The sequence below is a fragment of the Cydia splendana genome, chromosome 25 (assembly GCF_910591565.1).
Source record: "Cydia splendana chromosome 25, ilCydSple1.2, whole genome shotgun sequence".
NCBI lineage: Eukaryota > Metazoa > Arthropoda > Insecta > Lepidoptera > Tortricidae > Cydia > Cydia splendana.
The window spans coordinates 11,396,063-11,408,660 of record NC_085984.1 but is presented as its reverse complement, the minus strand read 5'-3'; the positions used below and the strand labels follow the sequence as shown (position 1 = coordinate 11,408,660).

General features: G+C 41.8%; 1 protein-coding gene across 1 annotated transcript in view; it reads right to left on the bottom strand.

Moving 5' to 3' along the window:
• Positions 1-484: 484 nt before the first annotated feature.
• LOC134802676 (neogenin) overlaps positions 485-12,598 on the bottom strand; it is a 106,189-nt gene continuing 94,075 nt past the window's right edge. Inside the window, exons 15-34 of the mRNA XM_063775310.1 lie at positions 12,199-12,408; positions 11,590-11,763; positions 11,199-11,319; positions 10,690-10,848; positions 10,283-10,470; positions 10,103-10,168; positions 9,789-9,939; positions 9,503-9,673; positions 7,802-7,993; positions 6,369-6,513; positions 5,559-5,674; positions 5,219-5,363; positions 5,038-5,165; positions 4,853-4,963; positions 2,920-3,029; positions 2,403-2,556; positions 2,131-2,269; positions 1,378-1,550; positions 1,108-1,185; positions 485-719 (exon numbers count right to left, since the gene is read on the bottom strand). Of these exons, the coding sequence (XP_063631380.1) occupies positions 577-719; positions 1,108-1,185; positions 1,378-1,550; positions 2,131-2,269; positions 2,403-2,556; positions 2,920-3,029; positions 4,853-4,963; positions 5,038-5,165; positions 5,219-5,363; positions 5,559-5,674; positions 6,369-6,513; positions 7,802-7,993; positions 9,503-9,673; positions 9,789-9,939; positions 10,103-10,168; positions 10,283-10,470; positions 10,690-10,848; positions 11,199-11,319; positions 11,590-11,763; positions 12,199-12,408 (2,874 nt within the window). The 3' untranslated portion in view covers positions 485-576. The remainder of the gene's footprint in view (positions 720-1,107; positions 1,186-1,377; positions 1,551-2,130; positions 2,270-2,402; positions 2,557-2,919; positions 3,030-4,852; positions 4,964-5,037; positions 5,166-5,218; positions 5,364-5,558; positions 5,675-6,368; positions 6,514-7,801; positions 7,994-9,502; positions 9,674-9,788; positions 9,940-10,102; positions 10,169-10,282; positions 10,471-10,689; positions 10,849-11,198; positions 11,320-11,589; positions 11,764-12,198; positions 12,409-12,598) is intronic.

Here is a 12,598-nt window from a genome sequence, read left to right as displayed (position 1 = left end):
CTTAATTCTCGATATTTAGCTTGCACGTATTTAGCGACGCGTCAGATGCACAGACAACTTACTCTCTTTGTTGTTTCAGCGTCGGGTGACGGTGAATATTACGCCAGTAACGAGTAGGTTCTAGATGGTTTTAAATGCCACAGCATGTGAGGAGTACCACGTCGTTGGTGAACTCCGACGGTAAGGGTGGTATTCCACCTGTACAATTTCTTTGCCCAATGTGTATTTGCGTCTCAGATTTTGCTTATTGAGGGAGTGAGACGCAATGCACATTGGACCAAGAAATTGGACAGGTAGAATACCAACCTAAGCTACCGTAGTATCTATATAGGGTGTACCATATGTCCTTTAATAACTGGAACACTCCTTTGTTGTAAAGTCTTTTTCCACGCCTATCACGACGTCACGTATACAACTACGACCATCACATCTGCTTGTTATACACGTATCTCCCCAATTTTAGGAGGGTGTCGCATGTGTTATCCATATATTTTTACTATTGGATTGGCGTTCGATAAACAGTCAACTAGTCCGTTATACACGTATCTCCCCTTCGGTCGGAGGAGTGGCGGTGCGCTAGCAGTGGAACTGCTGCTGCGTGATGGCGGACAGGTCCTTCATGAGCCCCTCCAGGTTCTGCATCTCCCTCGCGAGCCGCTCGGTAGAGCGGGACGGCGTGAGCGCTTCTAGCTCCTCGGGGCAGTGCGCGACGCTGCCACCTGTATCGAAAAAAGAGTTTATGTGAGGTGCACTGGGAATTCTAACATAGCTTTTTTTTTTAAGTACGGCCGATGCCCCAAATTAAGTACTCAAGTTGCCATACTAATTGTATTGTAAAGTGGATATTTTATGTTAGGGAACCGACTGCTCACAAAAATTATTATGCGTATTTTTTAAAAGATTTGACTAACAAGTTACTTTTTATGACTCTCGGTCCTTAATAACCCTTTGAACGCCACGCCTATCGACTATCGTTTGCGATGCCTCATCGTAAGCCTTATCGGAAGCAAGAAGGTTGATATTGGGCGGAGCCGCGCGCGTCATTTGGCGTTTTGGCGGTCAAAGGGTCAATAAAAAATAAATATGTATTAATATGATGGCGCTTACCCAGCTGCAGCCGATTGGGGATGTGTCCGGGCGAGGAACTGTTGCTCTTCTTGTACGGCGACGTCTCTCTCACGCTACCTGCGAGTAGGAAAAGTGTTCGTAATTAAAGGGTCTGGAGGTTTTCATAGTTTTATCCCCTACTTTCACTATGGCGAGTCAGCGAAGCAGAAGTAGCTAAGTGGGTGAGGTGGGTGGGATCTACACACCTTTATCCACTTCACTCGCTGACAGTACGTTTTAACATAAGTTACAGATTACATTGTGTCTTACCCTGCCCGTGGCTGGGCGTAGAATGCGGCGAGTCAGCAAAGCTGTGTAACGGCCCTGCGCAGGCGCGGCGTTGTAAGCTGCCTCCGGTCCCGCTGAGGGAGCCACTAGCGCCACTGGCCCCGCTCGCGCCCGCGCCGCTCAGACCCCCCGCCTCGCTACTCATTGAATCGCGACTGCAAACGAGAAAAATATTTATATTGGGCAAAATAGGAGAACTATTTTAAGCGAATCACATCGTAGACAACATTTGGAAGTTGAAGGTAAATGTGATTTATCATTTGTTAGGATCATTTATAATTCTAAAATATAGATGGTGCCATATGCTCACTGTACAAGGACTCCTAGATAAACCAGCTAGAATTTTATTTATTTATTTATTTATTTAAGAAACAAACAGTCTTTTATAGTTATATATAACACTGGAACTTTTCTTAAAACTAGACTTACAGTTTCCTTAATGAAAATATTTTAACATCATGCTTATTAAGTAGTTTCTACATAGTAAAACAGAGCTATTTGTGCGTGCAAAAACAAAACACAAAAAAAAAGAAAAGAAAAAAATTATGAGAATAAAAATATAAGAGTATTATAACAACCCAATGCACCAACCATAAGCAGTTACAGTATTTATCGTTCAGAATAACAGATGGCGCTGTATGCACTTGCTTCACGTTTGTACTTCCGAACAACAGATGAAGTTGTATGCTCTAACTGCATATATTCTCGTTCTAAAGTACAGATGGCGCTACTTACTGCGTGTAATGTCCTAGCGGTTCGTAAGCGACATAGTGCCCCCTCTCCCTCGCCGCGCATGCGTAGATGTCGGAGCCGGCGGGCGTGGTGCCGCCGATGGGTGCGCAGGCGGCGCCGAGCGGACAAGTGCCGCCTCCGCCTGTAGGCAATGAAAAACATGTAAATTGTTTAAACTCATTAAAGTTTTGCTACTTTTAATTATAACTTGGCAAAGCTAACGTCAGTGTTACATATTTACTTCACAGTAACCAGGTGTAGTTTTCGATACTTACACGGCGCGGGCGGCGGGTGCGCGAGCGAGTGCGTGTGCGGCAGTGTATTATGCGCGTGACCAGGATGTCCGTGCGCATGTAGCGACGCCAGAGAAGATTGCGGCGACAGTGGCGCCACGCCCGCCAGCAGCGGCGTGCTCTGGAAACACTCCTGCTGGAGACGGGACAGGTCAATGCGAGTCGAGCGATGTAATCATAATCATTTATTCGTCGCAATCCATGGTATTACAGATGTTTTAAGTTTAATTGAGTACAGTAATTTAATTGTATTCGCTCGAATGAAATAACAAAAATATGGATCAAATGGTCTGAAATAAACAATTTATTTTATTTTATTTATTTTTTATTTTTATGTTAAATCTATATAAAAGCTTAAACATATTTGACATTTATGTTAAGATTTATCACGTGTTACATTTAAAAGAAGTTAAGTGAAGCCGCTCTTGCATAAGTGTTCATAAATATCAAAGATTGATAACTGGTAGTGTGTCAGAAGGGTGGGTGTAGCCCCACTCACCTGGTCGACATGCGGCAGGCCGAGCGGCGGGCGCAGCGCGCGGCGCTCGCAGCTCGCCGCGCAGCCCGCGCCCACGCCCACGCCCACGCCCATGCCCATGCCCGTCATCGCTGCACATCACATGTCAACAACATATCACATATCTATACAGGGTGACATTTTCAAATGGCACAAATATACGAAGGTCTTAGGAGATCTGTTACTTACCGACAACTGGCTTTCGTAACTATGGAAGAATGGAAAGCCAGCGACAAAATGTGGCTTTTTATTCTTATACCAATCGTTTCATGTTTTTTTCAAGGTCAACCTTTTTAGAGAACAATTTAGTAAAAACACAAATGAATAACATTTAGTACTATTTTGAAATCTCTAGCAGATATTCATAAAAGGACTTTAAACTGTTTTCTAAATAAATGATACGTAATAAAATAAACTATAAAAAAATTAACCAACTAATAAGAAAATAACAAAATAAAGAAATAAAGGAAAATCTCACGTCGATAAGCACAGACGTTGCACTCGCGCGAGCGCGGCGCAGGCGACGCGCGCAGCGGCGCCGTCTCGTCCGAGCCCGCGCAAGATGGCGACCGCCGGTCTATACATACAGTAACAAAACGTAACGCAAACGCAAATAAATTAAAAAACATAACAAATAAAGAAACCAAATATAACAAAATCGACACTTGGTAAAATGGTTGGACACAAAATTTGCATCATTCATTAAAATACAATTGTGACACACTTTACTTATTGTATGTGTGTCCAATTTGGTGTACCCTTGTTTTGCCGACAAACTTTTCATCGACAACGATTCATCGAAACGTTAGTACTAGTAATATTGTTTGGCGTTATTTTGTTTCATATACTATTTATTTAAATTTTTCTTACTGCGTAGAAATACTATTCAACGAATATTACTTGATCGCTGATTCATTTCAAATTATTTTTAATTGGCACAACGCATTACTTTAATACATTTTTATATGTCGTACTACTCATTTATACATTTTTCTGTGTAAGAATTTTAGGTTTCGGTTAGGTTAGAACTGCGACCCCACACAGAAACGAACGGCTTTCAAAGTAGGTTTAGGTTAGGTTAGAACTGCGACCCCACACAGAAACGAACGGCTATCAAAGTAGGTTTAGGTTAGGTTAGAACTGCGACCCCACACAGAAACGAACGGCTTTCAAAGTAGGTTTAGGTTAGGTTAGAACTGCGACCCCACACAGAAACGAACGGCTATCAAAGTCAAATATTACAAATTGAAATAATTTTATGCGTAACAAATTTTATTAAATGCAATCCTAAATGAAATAAGAAAACCCGTAAAGAAATACCACGATATAAACTATATACGAAATAACTCGAGTGCCAATTAAAAGTCCCAGATTTAAAGTTACTAGTATCAATTCTTCGACCCAATGACTTGTTGATGAAATGAAAAAACGTTGTCTTCGAAATAACATTCGATGAAATGTCTGTCGGCAATTCAAGGGTAAACCCAAAATTTGTTATTTTATTATCATTGTGGACATTTTATAATTACGTTTGCATGCTAAATTATTGACGATCATAATGTAAATTCATATAGATTAGCGTAAGAATAATTTATACTGGAATTTATCATTATGAAATAAATAAACTAAACTATTAACGCGACCCAATGTCAACGGGTTCTGTAGACAAAACTGACCAACATCATGCAGGCATGAAGCACTCAACTTATGAATATGTAAACAATACCGACCGACATAAGTAGGCACGTAGTGTCTCCGGTCGAGGCTGGCGGGCGGCGGGTGCCGCGCCGGCTCGTACTCGGCCGGCGCGCGCGTCAGTGTTAGAGTGGACGACGCCAGCGCTGACGGCCCGTCCACACTACCCAACATCAGGCATGAAGCAGACCCAACTCATGAATATGTAAACAGCACTGACCGACATAAGTAGGCACGTAGTGTCTCCGGTCGAGGCTGGCGGGCGGCGGGTGCCGCGCCGGCTCGTACTCGGCCGGCGCGCGCGTCAGTGTTAGAGTGGACGACGCCAGCGCTGACGGCCCGTCCACACTACCCAACATCAGGCATGAAGCAGACCCAACTCATGAATATGTAAACAACACTGACCGACATAAGTAGGCACGTAGTGTGTCCGGTCGAGGCTGGCGGGCGGCGGGTGCCGCGCCGGCTCGTACTCGGCCGGCGCTCGCGTCAGTGTTAGAGTGGAGGACGCCAGCGCCGACGGCCCGTCCACGCTACCCAACATCAGGCGTGAAGCAGACCCAACTCATGAATATGTAAACAACACTGACCGACATAAGTAGGCACGTAGTGTCTCCGGTCGAGGCTGGCGGGCGGCGGGTGCCGCGCCGGTTCGTACTCGGCCGGGGCTCGCGTCAGTGTTAGAGTGGACGACGCCAGCGCTGACGGCCCGTCTACACTGCCGGCTGATACTGAATACAATCAAACATTGTGTGAGATTTTCTAAAAATTTCTCGTTTATCAATTCTAATTGTTTGGTGTATATCTTGTACTTAACTAGGGGAAAATATTCTGTTAAGCATTTCGATTTGGATTTTTTAAATACATTTTAAACTGAGATTACTGGCGGCAGTGTATATCTAGTGTGTGTTAGTATATACGCGTACTCTTACTAGCTGAGCTGTGCAGACTCTTGTCGAGATGCTTGAGCTCCATCTGGTCGTGGTGGATCCACAGGTCCGGGGGCTTGATGCCCGCCGACGCTGACGACTTCTGGTACGTGCTGCCACAGACAAGGGTATATTGTGTGAGTTTGTATATTCAGGTATCTACTCATCTTAGCAAAGGTTAGATGGAAGTGCGAGAATCCTTTATAGGTATAGTTCGCCTTTGTACTTCTATCTTTGTAAATCCTGATACTGCTAGCATAAATTGTGTCGCTTAACTTCAAACTCGGGTAATTCCATTCGACCCTCTGAGCAAATATATACCCTATTACCTTTTCTTAATACCAAAATCGCATAATCTGACAGATGGATTTACTCGAGTTTGAAGTTAAGCGACTCAATTATAATATGAAAAACTTTCAATACAATTTATTTTATTTATTTATTTTAAACTTTATTGCACAGTAAAAAATATACAGTGACAAAAGGCGGACTTAATCAACAATCACAATCGTCAAACGTTACAATAATTTCTCTGAGATGTTGTCTAAAGATAGGAATTTAGAGTGGATTGTCATTTTATTTGCCACATTGCAGGCTAGCCTACACCGGGCCAAAGATAGAGCGGCTTGGAAAGCACTAAGAGTGTCCACAGTGTCACGTCCCTCACTCATGAGTATACGGCAAAGAAGTCACAATGGATAAACGTACAGATGCATACCTTAGATCTGTCTGGCAGATGTGTCACCTTTATGGGGCGAGACTAGAACACTCTCTAACAGATATGTGTCTATGTGGTTACAAACTTACCTAGTGTGTGGCGACAAAGGTGGCGCCTTTCGGCAACATAGCGACAACGCTAAAGCGGCAGCGAGCGCTAAAACGGCGCACGCACCACCCGCTGATGCCCACAGCCACGCCGATGTGGCACCCGCCAGTCCGCCACCACCCGTATCTATTATAGTACAAATTAACATTACTTAATTTAATATAAAACATAGATCGTATTTCTCGATAATAAACTAGATCCTATAATATATCATTTACATTAATGCGGTGTTGATGTTATGGGACCAGTTATGATGGACAGTTACTTCGTTTTATACAAAGATAAAACGGTTTTTTTACTGTCGAATAAATTCATAATTACTACACTGTTTCTTTAAAATAAGAACTCATGTCGATCATTCGATCCTTGACTTGTCCGGTATTGATCCCGTCACAATAAATGGAGCTTCACAATACATAGTTATAAACATGGTCTAATAAAACATGGTCTTCTATTCCCAGAGTGACACGGGCCTACGTCACAATAACATTGCCACTTTATTTCAACATAACATGTTACATGGGTACATTATACCTATGGTTAATAAGTTAAAATATTTCTTTATAATTTTATAATTTTCATTTATATGTATTTTATCTTAAATTTTACAATAACACGTCATTTTTAATTATTCGTTAGCAATATCTTCCGATTCACAAAAGAAATTTCAGACGTTCGGGTAATTCTGTTTACATTACTGGCAACACAGGATAGCACTGTCACATTTGACAATTCGGATCTAGATAACTTCATGCCCTGACCGTCATCCTTGTCGAACGCGTGTTAATTGTTATTTCCTTCTCGCTCAGTGTCAGCAGTCGCAGTGTTTTCCAAACTTTTCACGTCGTAAGCTTGGTAATTAATGTGTAACTGTGAATTAGTTTTTAAAACGTTTGTCTTGTATAGATAAATAAAGTTTAATTTAATACATTAGATTTGTTTTATTTTACTATGTTTCTACATGAATAACTTAAAATTAATGCCGTTAAAATAATTTTCACCGTTGGTTAAAATTCTCCCACATTTTAAAGTTTGAGAACCTGTAAGCAGCATGATGACGTAGGCCCGTGTCAGTTAGGTCATACGCGAATCTCGGAATAGAGTACCAGGCGGAGTATATTATTATACCATGGTTATAAATAAAATTATTCAAGTTATTTTAATCGTATCTGTTGCTCAAGCAAAGCTGTGGCATGTTAACTTTTATCTTTTTAAGTTTGTATACCTAGTTACTACTAAATTTATGAAGCCTAACTCAAAAATGTTTAGTTTAATCTCTTATTAAGCAATTTGATTAGATACTTAAATCTATTCTTGTAATAATGAATTTAAACCAACACTCGTTAAATTTACGATTAAAAATGATGTAGTAGGTAGATTAAAAATTCAGACAGACGAAAATAATGCTACTCACCAATACCAGTGGTATATGAAATGGGTGCACAGAAGGGGCCGACGCCCTTGCTATTCTTGGCCTGCACCTTGAAGGAGTACGTGGTCCGTGCCCGCAGCCTCTCCACCCTCGCCCGCGGGCGGTCGCCCTCCACCTTCTGCACGGTCCACTCCCCCGCGCCCGCGCCCAACGGGGCGTACATTATTGTGTAGCCTAAAATACGAAACCCATTCTTTTGAATCCTTAAAATTTCCAATTAAAAAGAATACGATTTCGGGTACCTATAGTTTGTTTTTTTAGCATTAGAAAGAACTTGAAAGATGGTAAGCGATCTTGACATGTCTTTAAATTGAAAAACGCTTTTTAAAAATCAGTAAGTTAATTATTACTTATGAAAGCAGAAGAATATAAATGATCGTATTAGATTCATAATTGTTAAACATTTGCCGTAACTTATTTTAAAAATTTTAAAACCTTATTTCTAATGCTAAAAAAAACGAACTATAGGTAGTGCGTAAAACTCGCTCAGCTTCATATTCAAAATTTGGGGAAAATGGTTTTTTTTTAAATATTTAACAAGAGGGAGAACAACCATGAAAATCAAAATTAATTTATAATAATTAATATTTGGTACATCTGATACCATGATGCGTGTTCAGTATCTTTGAAGTTACTTGTCAAATGTACTCTTTGGTTTAGTTGATGAAATATAAACACGTCAGTCAATAAAGTCATGTTATAATAAAATTACGTTTTCTTTACAAAAATAATATAGATATTCACAAAAATAGAGTAAACATGGTCCTTCGAACCGGATAATTAAAATAAAGAGAAACAGTGAAGTTGTGTAAAAAATTGTGCAAATTATATTTACGTATTTTAGACAAATTTTTCGAAATTCACAACGAACATGTCGACAGCCGAGAAACTTATAAGTCTTATAGCACTTCAACAAGACAACTTAGAAATAACAGAAAAGGCACACGTGAATTTCAAGGACGTTTAGAAACATTGGAAAATAACTACAAAGAATTCAAAACCATCCATCAAAGATTGATTACCGGCGTTTCAAAGGAAGACAAATGCAAATTATCATATTTTACGGAAGATTTATATGATACCTTTGAAGAACGTTATTACACGTATAAGGGTGAGTTAAAGACAGTTTTGCAGAAATTTAATGCCGAAATAAAGGACAATATAGAAAATAGTTCAGGCATTCAAACGTCAAACAGTGAGATAAAATTACCCCGAATCACTATACTGACATTCAGCGGTGAGTACACGGAGTGGCAATCTTTCCACGATTTATTTAACACCTTAATTCATAAAAATAACTCGCTAGATGATGTGCAACGCATGCACTACCTGAAAGTTAACCTGAAAGGTGACGCAGAATACCTATTAAGACAATTTAAGTTAAAGTCAAAAATGCACGCTTGTACATAAACGTCAAATTACTCTTTCTAATTCTCTAAGCAGTATTTGTTTAAATCCACGCGTACGAAGTCGCGGGCAACAGCTAGTATTATAATCTCCAAAATCTGCCAAATCCTACACTGGAACATGCGATACAACTGAAAACCGTCATGTCGCCAAAAAAATTTTTAGCTTGTAAGATTTTACTATTGTATGTATGTTAGTTTGTAAGGTATGTACCTATGGGCCTTAGTTGCCTGATAATAAATGATATTTGATTTGATTTGATATAATATATCTGACCTGTAATAACTCCGTTGGGCTTGGCGGGCGGCGTCCAGGCCAGGTCGGCGGCGCGCGCGGCGGGCGCGGCGGGCGCGGCCGGCGACGCGCGCAGCTCGCGCACAGGCGACGCCGGCGCCGCCTCCAGCGTCGTGTTCGACACCAGCATCGACCACGCCGATTCTTGACCACCTGCACGACATGGAATCGCTACCGCTTTAAAATGATTCTTGCATAGTAACATCCGACAATGGTCCTTCGAACCGGATAATACTCGTGTAGTGGAATACTTTGGTGCGGAACTAACCTTTAATGAGTTTGACGGCGAACTCGTAAAGTGTGAAAGGCTTGAGGTCGTCGAGCATGCAGTTGAGGTCGGTGGCGTTGAAGCTGCGCGCGCGCTGCCCCGCGCCGGCGGCCGCGTAGCGCACCACGTAGCGTCGCCCGTCTGTTGCCGTCTATCAATATACAATGTAAAATATCAATTCACACTTTAGCTTGCCGACTACTCATCTTGACAAATGTAAATTATGTACATAATGATTGCAAAAAAATGCTACATTTAAATAAATAAATAGTTTAGTGAATAATTCTTCAAAGTTCGTTTATAAAAGTACTGACCTGTCCTTTAGGTAGCGTGGGGTCGGTCCAGTACACCACAGCCGTGCTGCCGCTAAGCATTATCACCTATTAAAAAAGGTATTGACATATTAAAAACTGAAAATGAAGGGAAAGTACCGTCAGGGATCAGGAAACCACATGGGACTCCTAAGACGCATAATGAAAATGGAAAAAAGTTACCTTAAGTCCGACGGGCGGTATTAACGGAGGTCGTTCCTCCTCGTCCTCTTCATCCTCCTCGTCCTCCTCATCCTCCTCGAGGTCATCGCCCTCAGCTGCTGCCTTCGTTCGTACAGTAGCATACACTGGAGGCCCCGCGCCTAGCGCGTTCGATGCGTGGAGGGATATCACGTATTCCGCGTTCGATTCTGTGGAAAAAATCAATCTGTTTTACAACTAGAAAACAAAGAAATATATTTGGCAGCATTTTTGGTGGCCCATGAGGGGACAGAGCAAATTATCAAAAAATGTTTTCTTGGCAAACAAACTTTCTAAAGTCGATAAAATGTGTGCGGACTTTTTGGTATTAACCCACCCCCCTGAATCCCCAAGAAATCCATGTCTTCAGGTACTGCAATACATATTACCTAATCCTCTGATGACATGATGGTGCGTGGCAGCGGGTAGATCCTTCCCGTGCACGTCGGGGACTCCGAGCCCCCAGCCGAGCCGGTACCCGCGGATCAGGGAGCCCCCCTCGGAACCCTCCTCCCACCACACTGAGATCCAGTCGCGGCCGGCGCGAGCTGTGGAAGGAACACAATATTAAAATGACGGGTTGAGCGCCATTAAAGTTCGATCGATACCTAAGTTGTTTTAAAACAAACTTGGTATAAAAGTATGTAATGTAGCTACAGATTTCATCTGAATGTCACCTTAATAATAATAAATCCGTTTATTTAAGACAACATACATTCTCGTAGGTCCAACACAATCACATTACAATGTAAAAAACGGAATTAAAAAGAAATTAAGATCTTAAGTTTTGGGTACAGACGGTCTACCACCAGATAACAATTTTCAATTTTCCGATTTTAGCGGTAGGCCCTCGGAAAAGAAATCCCTTATTCTGTATACGACCCGTCCAAATACTAACTGCTTAGTGGTGGCGGTTGTGGCGGTACTCTCGACTCATCTTGCGCTCGTGCTTGTGTGGCCGCTGTGAGCCACTCGCTGAAGGGACCTGACCCGTTCGCGTTGATGGCGCACACACGAATCTGATGACAGCGAAGAAAACATTTGATATCATAATTATTGAGAAAAAATTAAACCTCGAGTAAGCGAAAGCGTTTGGCGATATACAAAAACCTAGACGTAGACATAATCTATATAGATGTATCTTATTAACAAACTGGTGGAAGTACTTTGTGATGTTTAAAGGTGCATTGTTAAATAAGTCGTTTATTTGCCGCGGCGTTTCTAGATCGTAGCATTTCTGTATCAGGTCACGACTTTAAGTATACAGTTCTAAATGTATAACACAATACCTGATATGTGGTGTGAGGGTCGAGATCTCTCAACTCTGCCCGTCTCGCATCAGCGGGTGTAGTGAGAGAGTCGGCCTTCCTCCTCGCGCCGGCGGCCCGGAACCGAACCTTGTACCCCGTGAGGGGGCCGCGGTGCGTGCGGGCGGGGGGAGCTTCCCAGCGAACCAGGATCGACTGTAACAATAATGTAATTTGTTTTATTTCAGTGACTTTTTCAGTTTAATTGAAAATATTTATTTTGAATTATGATCTAGTTAGACTTGAAAAACTAATGTTGAATTTGTACATAATATTAAACTATTTATTATTTTCTTATTTTGCAATCCCTGTAACTTGACGAATCCAATGCGCAACCTACAGAATGCTGTTGGTACTACCCCTCGGCCTACCCATCATGGAGATGATTTTCTTTCGCATAATCGCGTGAAATGTCTTAATGGATATGAATTTCGATAAATAAACTCTTGATATAGTCTTGTCTTGAAGTAGGCGGCGGCGTCGCGAACCACACTAAAGTAACTGAACCGCTTTCAGCAGATACTACACCATGGTGCGGCATAAAATAAGATAGAAGAGAGAAAAAACTTAAAACTTGTGTTTACTGCTTACAGTGGGTGAAGCTGGTTCAGCGCTGACATTCACAGGCGGCGCTAAAGGCGCTAACGCTAACGTCCTCGTTAGGACTGGTTCGGCAGCCGCACCACCGGCGCCGGCGACGGACACGGAGTAAGCGGCGGCGGCGCGGAGCCCGGCTAGAGTGACGGATCCTCCAGTCTCGTCCGCGTCTGCCGTTACAACTTGCTCGCGGCCTGTTTCCACCTGCAAAAATTACATTAGTCAAATTTACATATTTTTGATTTGTGTTATTGCGACGTATCAACATCGCAAGTAACTCTGTTTATCTATAAATTATGTTTGTTAAATTGTTACCTCTCTATGCTTGAACCGATGAATCGATTTTAATTAAAGGATCTTATCTTATCTTATCTTATGCAATAAATGATTATCT